This window comes from Myotis yumanensis, unplaced genomic scaffold (genome assembly GCF_028538775.1).
Source record: "Myotis yumanensis isolate MYYU_CA2020_CCGP unplaced genomic scaffold, mMyoYum1.0.hap1 SCAF_23, whole genome shotgun sequence".
Taxonomy (NCBI): domain Eukaryota; kingdom Metazoa; phylum Chordata; class Mammalia; order Chiroptera; family Vespertilionidae; genus Myotis; species Myotis yumanensis.
The window spans coordinates 3645977-3663004 of NW_027223774.1; the positions used below are offsets into that span (position 1 = coordinate 3645977).

Here is a 17028-nt window from a genome sequence, read left to right on the forward strand (position 1 = left end):
TTCTATGGGTTTCCCTCTCCTGGACATTTCACATAAAGGGAATCACACAAAACCTGATTCCCTTTTGTGTCCCGATTCTGTCCCTGAGCTGCATTATTATGATGTTTTTCCACTATGGACCAGGTGCCTGTCCTTTGTTCTTTGTGATTTAAACTAATCCCAGGGCTGTGAAGACACCTCATTTTGTTGGGATGGATGTGACCCAGCATGAAGGTGTATAGATGTGAATCCGAACAAGTCATGTGGGACCGACCCTCACTTCACAGGGTGAGAACAGAAGAGCAGTGAAGGAGAGTCAGCAAGGACAGTGAGGGAGGGAGAGCACCCAGGTGGATGGAGGAGGCGTCTTCTAAAGGGACATGGCCCACGTTCTCCTACATCTAAACCTCACCTACCACTGCTACTTCCCTGGACATTCTCAACAGACAGATTCCCCAACTATGGCCCCCACTTTCATTCAGCACCTCCTGGGATCTTCAGATGGGCTCCAAGGCTCCCCCACTCTGAACGGTGCCTTGTTCCCTCTGTTTTCACATGCTGGCTGCATCGAGGGTCCTTATGGGGTTGTATCGAGCCTCAAATAGCAGCACCCCGATGACCACCAGGATTAAGCCAGCCACAACGATCCGGATGAGATTCTCCACTGTGTAGTCTTGGGGATGGAGAAATAAGAATTGTGGGCAAAGAAGTCTCAGAGGTCAGGGTAGACTCAAATCTCTAGGATTTTGATGTTCAACCTGGGCTCCCACTTCCCCTTGACATCAGTGTCCCTCTGATGTCTGAACTCAGCACATGCTCTGACTCACCGTGATAAGCGTTAGCTGTGCCCAAGAACTGAGGATGAGTAAGAAATGGTCTCAATTCAGAAATAACAATGAGCTGTGTGTTCTGTGTTCAGTCTGTGGATCAAGACCCCATGAGCTTATTCCTCTACCGCTGAGAGATCCCACCTTCTCAACAGCTGGGGACCCAGGTTCCATGGATGAGGAGTTGGTGTCAGGGGCTCTTGAATCTCAGGAGCATGAAGGGGTGAAAGTCTGGGCTGGGTCTCCTTCACCCCACCCTGCCCAGTCCCCTGCTCTCATGGGTCTGCTATGTTCATCTTCACCGAAGTTGTTTGTCAATTGATTATTTTATTAACTCACTTTATTTACAATAACAAATACCTAGAGTGGTAGATATATTTTGCAAATGAAAAATATGGGTATGTAAATGTTAATCATGTAATTTTGTTTTTTAACTCAAAAGACAACTAAGGTCAAAACCAAGGAAGTCCACAGTTCTGGTTCAAATTTAAGTCACAGAGAAAATCCACCTAATTTCAATATTTAGTGGGCACCAAAAGTAGGAAATTAGGTCAATCTCTTACCCCATTTTTATATAAATCCCATGATGTAAACAGAAATTATGGATTGTTCCTCATTACAGTGACCCATGCAATAACTCAAAATATCAGCTCCACAATTCAGAAATGCACATGGATGATCAGCTTACTCGGTTGGGTTAATATCCAAGTGGGTGACACCAAGAAGCCTTTGTAATATGTGTCATGTGGTTAAAAGTCAGAGAAAGGATAATTAGGAGGAGATGTGTGTCTGTCAGGAAAAGAGAACATTCCCTAGCAAACCCTAATGAAACAGAAGAAGGGATTAGAACAAAACGGCCAATTGGGCTTTCAATCTGTAGAATTCTACGTTTCAAAATGTAGAATTCTTAATGGATTTGCCTTGAAATAAGGTTGGGTGTGAAGTAAGCTGTTTTCCAGAGGGAAAACTCTGGAACATTTTAATCCCTCATTTCATTGTATTAGGTGTGGAGTGAGAAAAATAGGTATGCAAATGAAAATAAAGAAGTGAAATTTTCCTGGCCTGGTGGGGATTATAATTTTATCAGCATGTTGGAGGGATCAACTGAAAAACAGTCCACAGGGAGAGAGACTGTGGGAAGCTACCAGGTCATGAGATAAATATGCCCAAGCCAAGAGCTTTCCTATGTGCACTTACTACCATTTGGAAAATGTGCAGGAATCACACCGCTTACTCACAAGTTACAACATTAGAGGTGCAATTCTCTGGGTGGGCTGGGCATTTACACAATTTTACAAATAGCTGTCACATGCTTCTAAGGTTCATGCATAAACCTCATTTGAAACTGTGTGAAAGAAGACTTTATATAAACAAGAAGTTATTCTCCATTAAAAAAATGTCTGAATTTAATCTGCTCCCAATGAAAAGAAGAATAGAATGTTTATCTTTCTATCTGGACTCCATATAATGTAAGTTAAATTGTGAGGTTATAGACTGAAGTGTTGCCTGAAGTTTCTCTAAAAAGAGCCATAATAGACCCGTGTGCACAGAGACAGTGAGCAGAGGGGAATGCACAGAGTCTGGGCAGGAGGCCCCAGGAGGCTGCATGGTCCCTCCTTGTTCTCAGGTGAGCACTGAGAGCCTGGAGTCCTCCAGGTGAGCACAGGGGGCCATGCAGTGTGGTGCCCACAGGCAGGATGCTTCTCTCTATAGGGAAGTGTCCAGTGGGGGCTGGAACTGCAGGGACCCAGATTCTGAGATGAAGACGTCAGGAGGTGAGTGGTGGGGGTCTGTGTTCTCTGCTCAGTCTAATCACATTCCTGCTCATTTCACTCACATCTCACTCGCCCTCCCTACCCTTCATCTCTGCTGAAGATCAGACATGGGTTCAGGAGAGGGAGGTCCTGTCTGTCTCTACTCTCTCCTGGGCTGGACCTGCTCTGTGGAACCTCTTCCACCCCCTTGTTTTTTACTGTCACCAACACTCCTAGGGACAGTGCCCTGAGCTGACTGAGCACAGAAAGGATGGGGTCAGGGCTCCTCACCTGAAACCACCAGCTGCAGGGGGTCACTGGGCTGTGAGAGCAGGTAGGGGGAGGTGCTGTTTGAACCATAGCACCAGTAGGTCCCCTGGAGGCCTGAGGCCACAGGACTGAGGGTGAAGTTGGCCTGAGAGGGTGCAGACGTGTTCTGTAGACGAAGGTGCTGGGGAGGGTCCAGTGACCCCTCCCTGTGCAGGTGGAAGGTGTCCAACCAGACCTCAGACCCACACTGCAGGGTCACCGTCGCTCCCCAGGGCACTGAGGGTCCCGGCTGGGCTGAGAGGGAGGGTTTCCTGTACATTCCTGGTGGGAGGAAGGTTGTGATGTGTGGGGAGCCACCTTTTCCCTCACATCCATGACCCTGACCTGAGGGACCTTGTCCTCCAGAGACTCTGTCTGTGAACCCATCCCTGCTCCTCTGTCCCCCTGAGGGGGTGGGGTGTCTCTTATCTCCTTTTAACACCTTTCTCACCCTCTCCCTCCTTCAGCAGATGGAAAGGGCCCCATGAGAACCATGAGCTACAGGAGAGGGACACGTTCCCTCCTGAGGCCACTACAGGGCTCGGCTGGGCTGAGAGGGAGGGTGCACCGTCCACTCCTGAGGGAGGAGAAAGGGTCTGTGTTAAAGGGACCGTCACCCTCATGCCCCAGGTGTGTTCTGTGAGGGGTGAGGTCCCCTGAGGCCACTCTTTAGTTTCTCTGCCTGTGACCTGGAGACCACAGTAGGGAGGGGACCCAGTGTCTCCCTTACCTGTCACCACCAGGAGCAGGGGGTCACTCCTCTCTGAGAGTATGTTCCCAGTGGTGTAATATGCACACTGGTACAGCCCTGCATTGTGTGAAGTCGTGGCTCCAATGAGGAAACCGGCCTTGTTGCTGGAGTCCTGTGGGTTCCTCGTATCCAAGGGCTCAGAGCCCCTCTCTTTATACAGAACGTAGGCACTCGCCTGCAGAGACCCCTGACACCAGATGGTCACAGGGCTCCCGTTGGTGACAATGGGGCCTGGGTCAGCCCAGATGGAGGGTTTGGGGACGTCTCCTGGAAAGGAATCAGGTACGAAAGGTCCTGGGGAGCCCTCATCCCCTCATGATGTCATGAATGAGGAAAGGATGCCATTTAATGAGCACCTACTGTGTGTGAGGCACATGCTGGGGTCTGTCACTCATCTCCTCTCACCTCACAGCAGTCATGCACCAGGGATTGCTGACCCCTCCACCCATTTCTGAGGGTCAGAGAGGTTAACCACGTGCCCCAGGTCACCCAGCCTGGACGGGGCCGGTCTGGGACTGGGATCCAGGACTGTGGATTTCCTGTGCTGTCCTCACGTTGCCCAAGCCCCAAGCCCCCAGAAGGACACCAGCTTCGTGTCTGGGCTCCTCCTCTGCAGGGGCCTGTCCACATCTCATCTGGAGCTGAGGGTTCTTCCTCATTATCCACTCCCAACACAGCAGGGACAGCAAGGGGCAGGGTGAGGGGTGGACTCTGAGTCTCTTCAGGATCCATCCCCACCCACAGGGCCCTGATGCCCCCTTGGGAAGGAGCTTGGGCTGCTCCTCCCATAAACCCCCTCCTCCTGTCCTGGCACCCAGGACTCACTGTCTCTCTCTGTGTCTTTGGCCCAGTGGCCCCTGTACTCCCTACCTCATCCTCTCACAGCGGGGTCTCTTCCCAGCAAAGATGCCAATAATGTATCTGGAGCCTAAATCCACGGGTGGGGCAATAATGGGACTTACCTGAGACCAGGAGCTCCAGGGGTTCACTGGGTTGTGACCACACCTGGGGTCTGTTCCTGTAGCAGCCATAGCATCTGAACCTCCACCTGTGGCTGGGGGTCACGGGGCCCACAGGGAACAGGGCCTGGGACCACCCACTGGGCTGTCTCTGAGAGTCCAGGGTCCAGGAGAGCCTGTGATTTCCTTCCTTAGTCAGAATGAACCTGTCAAATCCCTGCCCTGAGCCACACTGGAGGGTCACGTTCCCTCCTGAGGTCAGGACAGGGCTGGGCAGGGCTGAGAGGCTGGGTTTGCTGTAGGATCCTAGGAGAGGAGGAGGCAGTGTGTTAAATGGGCTCACACCTCCCTCATGGTCCCCAGGGCTGGGCTGTGAGAGGGAGACACCCTGAGAGCACACCCCCTTCCTGAGGGCAGAGCCTGAGGCTGGGACCTCTGAGTGTCCTCTCACCTGTCACCACCAGCTCCAGGAAGTCACTGCTCTCTGACCAGCCCGAAGGACTGTAATAGTAACAGTGATATATCCCAGCATCATGCGCTGTCATGTGTGTGATGGAGAACTTGGCCTTGTCTCCGGACTCCTGTGGCTTCTCTATTTTCCATGGTGCTGGTCTTCTCTCTTTATACAGATAGAACTCTTGGCCCTTCAGGGTCCCCTGACACCAGATGGTTATGGGGTTCCCCGGGGGGATCACAGAACCTGGCTCAGCCCAGACAGTAGGTTTGGGGAGGGGCCCTGGAAGGAAACCAGAGGCTGGGTTAGAAGGCATTACCCACCCCCACATTCCTAAGATGCCCCACATCCATTAACCCAGAACCACTGTTCTCTATCTCCAGATGCACAGGCTGTATCCCCTTGTCCCCCGTGAGAGGGACCTGGGAATCCTGGGGAGACTCACCTGCCTGCACTGGGGTCCTGAGGCCCACACTCAGCCCTGGAAGAGAGTCCCTGTGAGAGATTTGTCCCCCAATCCTGAGCAGCACCCTCCTCCCCATGAGCCTCCTGAGTCCTGGGGTCCTGACAGACCAGGGCTCCCTTCCCCCCTCACATCTCACCGAGGCAGAGCAGGGCCGTGAGGGTGGGGGTCATGGCGTCTTCTCCTGGAGGTCTCAGCTGAACAGATGGAGGAGGCCACGGTGCTAGTAGGGTGGACAGACAGATGCACGGGTGGTGGTCACTTGGTGGCTGGCCCTGCCTGTCATGGGGTTGTCACACCAGTAGCCTACAGGCGAGGGCACAGCCTCTCTCTAGCAGCCTGGCTCTCATTTTCATGGTGAAGTAGCAAATAGACCCAGAGCCTCCCGCCTGAGATGCCCCTCACAGGTGAGGTGACCCCGGGCACGTCCTTCCCTGTCAGAGCCTCCCCCACGGGGACTCCTTCCTCCTCAGCCCGTCCATCAGCACCTCCCTGTCATCCTCACCATGGACAGTGCCACCCAGGCCCTGCAGAGGCTTCAGGAAGACGTGGGTCCCTGTGGTCCGCCGAGCTCAGATCAGCAGGGACAAGTTCACCTTTTAACTGTGCAGCTCAGGGTGATGTCACTGTGATAGTGAGCACTGGGGGGAAACACAGAAAAAATAAGGGAAGGAAACAGGTCCCTTCTATGGCCCCAGATTGTAGCTTTCTCTCTATCACACCCCCTCCATGGACTTCTCCTTTTCCTTGCAATGGCATCCACCCCAGTTTCCTGGAAATAAGATATGGCTCATTCCTGCCTCCACAGGGATCCTTGTTCCTTAAGCAGAGCTGTCCCCTCATCCTGTCCTCCTCTCTTCAGCTTTTGGGGTCAATAAGGGGTCCAGTGCTCTGATGTTGGGGACAAAGCTCATATTTAAATATTTCACTATCATTCCTGTTCTGTGTGACCTTGAGCAGCACCAGCCAATCTCTGCACTTCGGATTCCTGGTGTGAATCACATAGGCATGAAGCCAAATTCTCAGACTGTTGTGGGATCAGTGGTGTCTGGGCTGTGGGCGAGATCAGCCCTTGATAACTTGCAGACCTGATTAAGATGTGTGGGATGAGACATAAGAGGATCAATGTGTCTCACTTCACAGTCAAAATGAGGGATGGGTGTGTCCCCTGAAGAGCCCTCATCTGTTCCTACTACTGAGAAATAATATTTCTAAAAAATGCAGCCACACTCAATGCAGCAGAAGTGAAATGAGAGTTCCCCAAACAGAGAGGGAACCACAAAAAATAAAAGGGATCAAAGCGAGTGGCCACTGGTGACCACAAGTGGTCATCTGTGAGGAGTTCTCCACCTCCGTGTGGACAGGAGAGGGACCCCAGGGTCGTCATAGGCAGTGAGGGGATCGGGCACAAGGTGATAGGTGGGTTGCCCCATTTCTCATGCTTGAGGATGAGCATTGAGGCATCTCTATGCACTGACCCAGCCCAGGATCAGCACTGAGCCGAGTGTGTGTGTGTGTGTGTAACAAATTCAATCCAGCCTAGTCCAACAGGAGTGTCTGTCCAGGTGTGAGTGTGAGGCTCACATTGGAGCCATCCCTGCTGGGCACATCACAGTCAAAAGCTGAGTTTGGGAGAGTGGATGCTACAACTCTCCATCCCCTTCAGATTCTGACATCAGATGAGCCATGGGAGTAACTCTGTGGAGAATCAGGTGTGAGCATCTACAAGGAATAGATGTCAACAAGTACTCTAACTATGAAAAATAATGCTAAGAAAGGCTGCCTACAGAGTCTTTAATGCACATAATAATATATGAGACAACAGAACACTAGGAATATAAGAAACAAATTTTAATCAAAGATTGTTGAAATGTCAGAAACAATGAAGGCGAAAATTGAATTATTGGAACAACCCCAGGGCTTATATGATAAAAGTGTGGAGAATTTTGGAAAGGCATTACTTAAACAACATAGAGGTAAAAAGGAATAAAAATAAAAACATGATTTGATTTAACACTCTCAAATATTTTGTTTTCACCCAGGAAAAGGTACAGCTGAAGCTACAATAACAAAATTGGAAGACAACATGGAGAAAATTTTGTAGAATACCAGACAGAGTGAGTGAAATTGAAAACTTTACATGCATGAGAATAGAGTTCTGGTCAAGATGGTTGTGTAAGCATGGTCATTGGAACCTCCCACAACCACATCAAATTACAACTAAACTACAGAACATCCATCATGCAGAACTGCCTGAAATCTAGCCCAACAGAAGTTTTATAACCGAGTATATACAGAAGCCACATAGAGAGTGATAGAGACGGGGGGAGGAAAATGGGGTGGTCCCATACCCATGTGTGGTGGTTAAACACTGGGGGGGGGGATTCTTGGTTGTGAAGGTCCTCGCTCAGTTGTGAGGCGTCCCAGAACCCCCAGCCCAGGGTTACAGTGCTGGGAAGAGAAGTCCCCATAACTTTTGGTTGTAAAAACCTGTGATGATTGTGGTTGAGTGAGACAGAGGGTTTCTGGAGTCCCAGGTGTTCCTCTTAATGGGCCTGTGAACACATTTACTTGGACTCCCTTCCCCTGACGCTCTCCAGGACCTACATTGCATCTTGAAAGCTACCAGGGACATACAAGGAGGACTTAAATATTGTCAGGACTAAAGCTGAGGGGGCAGATTTCTCCCAGACAGAAGTGCTGGCAGATGTACGGGAATAGAAAGAGAAGGGCCATGTGTGTTGTTTCAGGAAGAATGAGGTGACGATGATATTGGCTACACCTACGGGCCAGTGGGCAGCTATTTTTTCAGAGAAGCAGAGAGAACACGCAGTGTCAGGTGCATGAATACACACATGAAACATGTGTCTTCATAGTTCATGTCAAGTGGAAGAAACAGATGAGAACTGACTTTATTGTACACCAGCTCTTCTTTACAAATAAAAAAAAGGCCAATGGATATGGTAAAAGTACACTGAAGGGGTAAATTGTTAGTGAAGAATTTTATAAACACCAAAATTATTATATTAAAGGGCAAAGGGGAAAGGACCAGCGGGGAGAAATCCATAAGGACGAGGAGACAGTGGTCGGGACGGAAAGGGCCACAGTCCAAGGGCAGAAGGTCCAGACCTTGTCTTTGCACATGAGCGATGACTCTTCCACCTGCAAGGACCCTCACACAGGTCCCTCAGCATATGTCCCATGTTATCTTCCAGAACATTCTGGGCACTTGAGATTCATTCCAAAGGCTGCCCCTCACTGAACGGAGCATTGTTCCCTCTTTGTTCACGTCCTGGCTGCATCCTGGATCTGTTTCTGGCTGTTTCGAGACCAAAATAGCAGCACCCCGAGCACCACCAAGACCAATCCAGCCATACCCAACCGGATGGAATTCTCCACGGTGTAGTCTTGGGCCTGGGAGCCTGGGAATTATGGGCAAAGAGGTCATAGAGGTCAGAGCAGGACAAACTCACCCAGGACCCTGGATGTCCACCAGGGCTCTCACCTCCCCTGGACAGGACAGGATCGTCTATGCTCAACCCAATAACTGAAGAGTGTCTCCTACTCACCACTCTTGGGGTATGAGTTGTTCTGTGATGGGCTGGTGGTGTCGGCTGCTCCTGACAACCAGAAACCAGACAGGCTTTGTGAGGCGTTGATGCCACTCAAGCCCAGCGTGCCCATTAGTATCCCCCTTTTTCATGACCTAACTGCTACCAGTCCCTCCACAAACCCTTTCTCTGCTGGAGAAGGGTTCTGTCTTCTTTCATGGATTCTTCTCTGAGTCGCTTTGGAGCACAGACTGGCTTTGCCTGGAGAATTCAGGACTGGGGAGACATATGGTCTCTCATTGCAGGAAACAATGAGTTATTTCAATCTCTCTGCTCATTGTGTGATTCTGAACCATGGAAGCTACCTCATCTGGATGTAAGAGCTTATATTTAAGCAAAAGCTCAGGACCAATTATTTATGGGTTGGTTTCAGATATACAGACATGCATTTATGTAGACCTTGGGCAATTCTGGAGCTAAGGGTGGGTTCAGTTTTATGAATACAACTGGTAAATGCATCTGGGAAAAAAATACACAACACCTTCGAAGCATCTTTTGTAAGACAGTTCGAGTAGAGTTACCTCGTTTAAGTCCTAAATGTTTGAACCTTAAATTTATATGTGTAAGTAACTATTGCTTAAAAGTTTTCATAGAAAAAGCAATAATAGAGAGGTGTGTGCAAAATATGTCAGAGGTTATAATGCTCAGCGAAGTAAGCTAGTGACAGAAACACAGATATCACGTGATCTTACATGTGGAATCTTATATGTGGAATCTAATGAACAAAATGAAGTGAAGAATAGAGAATTGAACTAGAGGCATAGAAACATGGAACAGACTGATGGATCTCAGAGGGACAGGGGCAGTGGCGGGAAGAGATTAACCAATGAATTTACATGCATGTACTCATAACCCATGGACACAGAGAATAGCGTGGTGAGGGCCTAGGAAGAACAGGAAGGGAACCAGGTGGAGAAGGGTTAAGGAAGAAAAAAAGGGGTGCGGGGCATCTGTAATACTCTCAACAATACAGTTGTGTGTGTTTTTAAATGTAGAGAGCAGCCATGAATTTCACATAGAGTCTGGGCAGGAATCCCCTGGTTCCTCATGAGTTGTCCATGGTCCCCCTTGAGACTCAGGTGAGCACTGACAGCCTGGAGGCCTCCAGGGGGCACAGGGCCTTGCAGAGTGGTGCCCACAGGTGGGGACACTTCTCACTACAGCAGTGTCCAGTGGAATCATGCTCTGGGGAAGGTCCCGTTCCCCCTCCTTGGACAGAGCGAATGTGTCATAGGAGACATCAGAGTGACACTGGAGGGTCAGGCTCTGTCCAGAGACCATGATGGGGCCCTGATGGGTCAGGGGGGGAGGACTTTTCAGATTCACCAGGGAAGAACAGATGTGAATTACAGAGACTGCTTCTCCCATAACCCTATTCTCCTAACCTGGTCCACAGGTCTCTCTCTCTCTCTCTCTCTCTCTCTCTCTCTCTCTCTCTCTCTGGATCTCTGGCCCAAAAGTCCTTGTGCTCCCCTCACCCTCTCACATGGGGCTCCACTCAAATTAATGACTCTAATAACACCCCAGTATTTGGTGCCTGAATCAGTGGAAGGGACAATAATGGGACTCACCTGAGAATAGGAGTTCCAAGGGGTCACTGGGGTATGACCACACCTGAGGCTTGTTCTGGTAACAGCCATAGCATCTGAATGTCCCCCTGTGGCTGGGAATTACGAGGCCCACAGGGAAGAGGGCCTGCAGCCACCCATTGTGCTGTGTCTGTGAGTCCAGGGCCCAGGAGAGCCTGTGATCTCCTTCCTTAGTCAGAATGAACCTGTCAAATCCCTGCCCCTCACCTGAGACCAGGAGCTCCAGGGGCTCACTGGAGAGTGACAGCAGGAAGGGGGAGGAGCTGTGTGAGCTGTAGCACCTGTAGGTGCCCCTGTGGGCTGATGTCACAGGGCTCATGGAGAACTCTGCCTGGAACTGTTGAGCTCGGTGCTTTGATATCAGATGCAGGGGGACATTGGGTGCCCCCTCCTTGGACAGAATGAATGTGTCCCTCTAGCTCCATGACTGACACAGCAGGGTCACGTTCTCTCCTGAGGCCACCCTGGGGCCTGGCTGCACCAAGAGGGTGAGCCAGTCAGGCAGGTGTCCTAGAGAGAGGGAGGGAAGGTGAGGGCTGCCTGCCCACCTTGTTCTGCCCTGAGAGTCACCAGGCCTCTCTCTGAAGACCCTCCTGTCTGTCTCTGTTTCTCTGAGTCTCACTTTCCCCTCCCACCCCCTGTTTCTCTCCCTCCCTGGGGGCCTGCACTTTCATTCTGTCCTCATCCCCTGAGACCCCAGCAGGGCCTGTGCAGAGTCTGGTCCCTGACTGAACCCACTGGCTCCTCAACTGCCACTAGGATGTCCAGGGGGTCACTGGGAGGCCAACTACTTAAAGAAAAGGTTCTTCCTACTCTAGGATATGTACCGCCCCCAGTGTCAGCCTCTCTCAGTGTCCAGGGGGGAAGTGGCCTGAGAGAGCCCAGCCTGGGGCTGCAGGACAAAGCTCTGGGGAGGTCCCGTCCCCCCTCCTTGTGCAGAGCGAATCTGTCATAGCCGACATCAAAGCGACACTGGAGGGTCAGGCTCTGTCCAGAAGCCACAATGGGGCCCTGCTGGGTCAGGAGGGAGGGCTTCCCCGACTTACCTGGGGAGACCACATATGAATTACAGGGGCTGCTCCTCCCATAACCCCATTCTCCTGGCCTGGACATCAGGTCTCACTGTCTTTCTCTGTGACTCTTGCCCAGGAGTCCTTGTGCTCCCCTCACCCTTTCATATGGGGCTGCACTCAAATTAATGACCCTAGGAACACCCCAGTATTTGTTGCCTGAATCAATGGAAGGGACCATAGTGAGCCTTACCTGAGACCAGGAGCAACAGGTCATCACTGGGGTGTGAGCACACCTGGGGCCTATTCCTGTAGCAGCCATAGCATCTGAACGCCCGTCTGTTGCTGGGGGTCACAGGGCCCTCAGGGAACAGAGCTGCGGACTGCCCCCTGGGTTGTGGCTGTGAGTCCAGAGTCCTGTAGAGCCTGTCATCTCCTTCCTTAGTCAGAATGAACCTGTCAAATCCATGCCCTGAGCCACACTGGAGGGTCACGTTCCCTCCTGAGGTCACGACAGGGCTGGGCAGGGCTGAGAGGCTGGGTTTTCCATAGGATCCTAGGAGAGGAGGAGGCAGCCTGTTAAAGGGCTCAGACCTCCCTCATGTCCCCCAGGGCTGGGCACCTGAGTAAGAGACACCCTGAGAGCAGACCCCCTTCCTGAGGGCTGAGCCTTTGGCTGGGACCCCTGAGTGTCCTCTCACCTGTCACCACCAGCTCCAGGGGGTCACTGGGCTCTGACCAGACATCAGGGCTAAGATAGTAACAGCGAAATATCCCAGCATCACGGTCTGTCATGTGTGTGATGGAGAACATCACCTTGTCCCCAGGCTTCAGTGGCTTCTTTCTTTTCCACGGTGCTGGGCTTCCCTCTTTATCCAGACGGTACTCCAAGGCCCCTGGGGTCCCCTGACAGGAGATGGTCAGGGGTCTTCCCCAGGGGATCACAGGGCCTGGCTCAGCCCAGAGGGTGGGTTTGGGGAAGGGCCCTGGAGAAAACAAGAGGCTGCATTACAAAGGCCTTCCCCACCTCATCACACAGCTCAGCCCAAGTTACTCTAACTGTATTTCTTGCATCCTAGCCTCACCTCTCCTGGGGTCAGGACCCTCAATGACTGAAATTAGAAAGGACAGGGTCAGGGGACACTCATCTGAGACCAGGAGTTCCAGGGGCTCACTGGGGAGTCACAGCAGGTAAGGGGAGGGGCTGGGGGAACTGTAGCACCTGTAGGTGCCCCCGTGGACTGAGGTCACAGGGCTCATGGAGAACTCTGCCTGGAACTGTCCAGCTCTGTGCATTGATCTATGACACAGGGGATATCGGCTGCCCCCTCCTTGGACAGAAGGAACGTGTCCCTCGGGCTCTGTGACTGACACAGCCTGGTCACGTTCTCTTCTGAGGCCACCCTGGGGCCTGGCTGCACCGAGAGGGAGGGTCTGTCAGGCAGGTGTCCTAGAGAGAGGGAGGGGGGGTGAGGGATGCCTGCCCACCTTGTGCTTTAAATATATACATACTAGAGCAGCCGTGGGCAAACTACGGCCCGCGGGCCGGATCTGGCCTGTTTGAAATGAATAAAACTGAAAAAAAAAAAAAGACCGTACCCTTTTATGTAATGATATTTACTTTGAATTTATATTAGTTCACACAAACACTCCCTTCATGCTTTTGTTCCAGCCCGCCAGTCCAGTTTAAGAACCCATTGTGGCCCTCGAGTCAAAAAGTTTGCCCACCCCTGTACTAGAGGCCCAGTGTGTGAAATCACACGAGACCCCAAACCCGCCAGCGGAACCCCAGACCCGCTGCCCTGCAAGACCCATCAATGCACCTCCAGGGCATTATGGCCACTGGCCTTTTATAATATAGATCGGTTTCAGAGAGGAAAGGAGAGAGACAGAGTGATAGAAACATCAATAATGAGAAAGAAGATATGATCATCTTCCTCATGCATGTCCCCTACCTGGGGATTGAGCTGGCAACCTGGGCATGCAACCTCAACTGGAATTGAACTGCAACCTTCTGGTTTATAGGTTGAAGTTCAACCTCTGAGCCATAAGGGTGGGTTGCCTACCTTGTTCTGACCTGAGAGTCACCAGGCCTCTCTTTGAGGACCCTCCTCTCTGTCTGTCTCCGTTTCTCTGAGTCTCCCAACTCCCCTCCCACCCCCTGTCTCTCTCTGTCTCTCTCCCTCCCTGGGGCCTGCACTGTCATTCTGGCCTCACCACCCGAGACCCCCAGCAGGTACTGTGCAAAGTCTGGGTCCCTGAGTGAACCCACAGGCTCCTCACCTGCCACCAGGATGTCTAGAGGGGTAACTGGGCCAAACACTCAAAGAAAAGGTTGTTCCTACTCTAGCATATGTACCCGCACCCCTGTCAGCCTCTCTGAGTGTTAAGAGGAAGTGGGCCTGAGAGAGCCCAGCCTGGAGCTGCAGGAAAAGGCTCTGGGGGACGTTCCATCCTCACTCTTTGGACAGAGCAAATCTGTCATAGCAGACATCAGAGCGACACTGGAGGGTCAGGCTCTGTCCAGAGGCCATGATGGGGCCCTGCTGGCTCAGGAGGGAGGGCTTCCCAGACTCACCTGGGGGGACCAGATGAGAATTACTGGGGCAACTCCTCCCACAAAACCCTGCTCCTGGCCTACCCTCCTGGTCTCACTGTCTCTCTCTCTGTGTCTCTGGCCCAGGAGCCCTTGTGATGCCCTGACCTCACCCTCTCACTAGGGCTCCACTCAAAGTAATGACCCTAATAACACCCCAGTTTGGTGCCAGAATCAATGGAAGGAATAATAATGTGACTTACCTGAGACCAGGAGCTCCAGGGGGTCAGTGGGTTGTGAGCACACGTGGGGCTTGTCCCTGTAACAGCCGTAGCATCTGAACGTCCACCTGTGGCTGGAATTCACTGGGCCCACAGGGAACAGGGCCTGGAACTGCCCACTGAGGTGTGTCTGTGAGACCAGGGCCCAGGAGAGCCTGTGATCTCCTTCTTTAGTCAGAATAAACCTGTCAAATCCCTGCCATGAGCCACACTGGAGGGTCACGTTCCCTCCTGAGGTCACCACAGGGCTGGGCAGGGCTGAGAGCCTGGGTTTGCTGTAGGTTCCTAGGAAAGGAGGAGGCAGCGTGTTACATGGGCTCACACCTCCCTAATGTCCCTCAGGGCTGGGCTGTGAGAGGGAGACACCCTGAGAGCAGACCCCCTTCCTGAGGGCGGAGCCTGTGGCTGAGTCCCCTGAGTGTCCTCTCACCTGACATCACCACCAGCTCCAGGGGGTCACTGAGCTCTGACCAGCCAGCAGGGCTGTAATAGTAACAGCGATATACCCCAGAACCACCCTCTGTCAGGTTTGTGATACTGAACATGCCCTTGTCCATCGGATCTAGTGGTTTCGCTCTGCACCAGGGCGATGTGCTTCCCTCTTTCTCAAAACAGAACTGCTGGGTCTCCAAAGTCCCCTGACACCAGATGGTCACGGGGCTCCCCCAGGACATCACGGAGGCTGGCTCAGCCCAGAGGGTGGGTTTGAGGAGGGTCCCTGGAAGGAAATCAGAGGCTGCATTACCAAGACCTTCCCCTCCTTCATTTCCTAGCTTAGTGCTAGAACCTCCTCTCTTATCACCTCAACCAGCACCTCTGTGCTCCCTCCTGAGCCCCAGGGGTGAAGGAAGAGGAGGGACATGGAGCCTGGGGAGGACTCACCTGCCTGCATGTGGATCCTCTGGCCCAGACTCAGCCCTGGAAGAGAGTGTCGGTGAGAGATTTGCACCTGGATGTCTGAGCTGATTCCCCTCCCATCAGGGCCCCGTCCACTCGAGCTGCCAGAGCCTGAGGTTCCCCACGAACAAGAGGATGCAACTGCCCCTCCTTCTCCCCCTCCCCGTGTCCACAACTGACCGAGGCAGAGAAGAACAGAGAGGATGGACATCATTGCGTCTGCTCTGAGGGCTCCTGCTCTGCAGATGGAGGAAGCCTGAGCCTGCAGAAAAGAGTGTCACAGGATGTGACGAGTTAAAGGCTGTTGCAACCCTTTGGGGTTAACACGCCCCCAGCAAGGTAAGCCCCGCCCTGAGCCTGGCTCCTCATCTCCCCAGAATGAGTGCTCACAGGGAGTCCAGGTTTCAGGAGGCTGGTCAGCAGTGTCTGAGCCTCAGGGTCTCTTCTGTCTGCTGGTCTGACTCCTACTCAGATATGGCGGGACCCAGGTTCTGGTCCTGACTCAGCCCCTGAGAGTCTGTCTCTGAACAGCCCAATGGGACACCCGACCACGGCTCTTGAGGGAGCTCATTTATCAAAGACTCTGCTGAGCAGTTTCCCAGGGTCCTCAGCATTTCCTCGACTTTCCCTGGTTCAAGGGTCCTGGTGGGTTCCCATCCCTGCCCACCTTTGTGTTTCCTGCCTTTTTCATGTTCATTATTCAGGGTAAGTATTGGTGCCACCCTGTGGTTTGATGCACATTTGTTTCTTCAGTGAGTTATAAAGCCTAGCACCTTTTATTTAAGCATTTTTTGTTACTGCTCACCTGAGGATATTACATCCAATGATTTTTAGAGAGGATGGAAGGGAGAGAGGGAAGGAGAGAGAGAGAAAAAAAAACATCAATGTGAGAGAGATACATCAATTGCTTGCATCCCTACGAGGGTTGAGGAGCAAACCTGCAACCAAGACGCATGCCCTTGACCTGGAAGCAAACCTGTGACCCTTCGGTGGTCAGGCTGATGCTCTAACCACTGAGAAATACCAGCCAAGACAGCTCGTCACGTTTACATAATGTCAATGCACATATGCATGTCAATATCAGTTGCTTGTTAAGTGTTTGCTTGCTTTTCGATTGCTCTCTGCTGCCACATAACAACTTGTACATATTTCCTAATGGTCTGAATGTCAGTCCGTGGTCTCATTTTGGCATCTCAAATATCTACCGTCTTCACTGTCTCGCTGGTGTCTACAAGGAACAGAAGTTCTTCATCTTAGTGGATTCCACTGTTTCCAAGTCCCCCCTTAGTTTGTGTTGTTGTGTCCACACTGAGGAAAAAATTGTCTCCCACAAGCTAGTAAGATGGTTCCCCCCTTTTCTTTTTGCAAAAGAAAAGGTAGTTGGTTTATTTTTCATGTTTTGATCCATCACCCATCTGACATTGATTATTGTAAATGGTGGAGGCAGGTAAGACGTTCACCGTGTCCCACAGACTCACTCACTGACACAGCACCACGTGATGGAAAGGCCATGAACTACCCCCAGCCCGGCAAAGGTCTGTGACGATCCAGGTGACTCCACGTGGGGGGTCTGACCTGGAATCTTCCTTCAGCTCCTTTGGACGAGGC

General features: G+C 51.9%; 2 protein-coding genes and 1 pseudogene across 2 annotated transcripts in view; all 3 read right to left on the reverse strand.

Annotated features, from left to right (window-relative positions):
* Nucleotides 1-530: 530 nt before the first annotated feature.
* Nucleotides 531-5717, reverse strand: LOC139000263 (leukocyte immunoglobulin-like receptor subfamily A member 6). The gene is made up of 7 exons (XM_070402517.1): nucleotides 5636-5717; nucleotides 5479-5514; nucleotides 5031-5315; nucleotides 4583-4885; nucleotides 3600-3887; nucleotides 2852-3151; nucleotides 531-652 (listed from the first exon to the last, which is right to left on the reverse strand). The coding sequence occupies exons 1-7, from the start codon at nucleotides 5667-5669 to the stop codon at nucleotides 531-533; spliced, it is 1368 nt and encodes a 455-aa protein (XP_070258618.1). The 5' UTR covers nucleotides 5670-5717.
* Nucleotides 5718-8732: 3015 nt separating this feature from the next.
* On the reverse strand, nucleotides 8733-12501 carry LOC139000265 (leukocyte immunoglobulin-like receptor subfamily A member 4; annotated as a pseudogene).
* A 461-nt stretch (nucleotides 12502-12962) lies between these two features.
* Nucleotides 12963-17028, reverse strand: part of LOC139000266 (immunoglobulin superfamily member 1-like) — a 33909-nt gene continuing 29843 nt past the window's right edge. The window contains exons 18-22 of the mRNA XM_070402518.1: nucleotides 15601-15659; nucleotides 15406-15441; nucleotides 14954-15241; nucleotides 14506-14808; nucleotides 12963-13156 (exon numbers count right to left, since the gene is read on the reverse strand). Of these exons, the coding sequence (XP_070258619.1) occupies nucleotides 12963-13156; nucleotides 14506-14808; nucleotides 14954-15241; nucleotides 15406-15441; nucleotides 15601-15659 (880 nt within the window). The remainder of the gene's footprint in view (nucleotides 13157-14505; nucleotides 14809-14953; nucleotides 15242-15405; nucleotides 15442-15600; nucleotides 15660-17028) is intronic.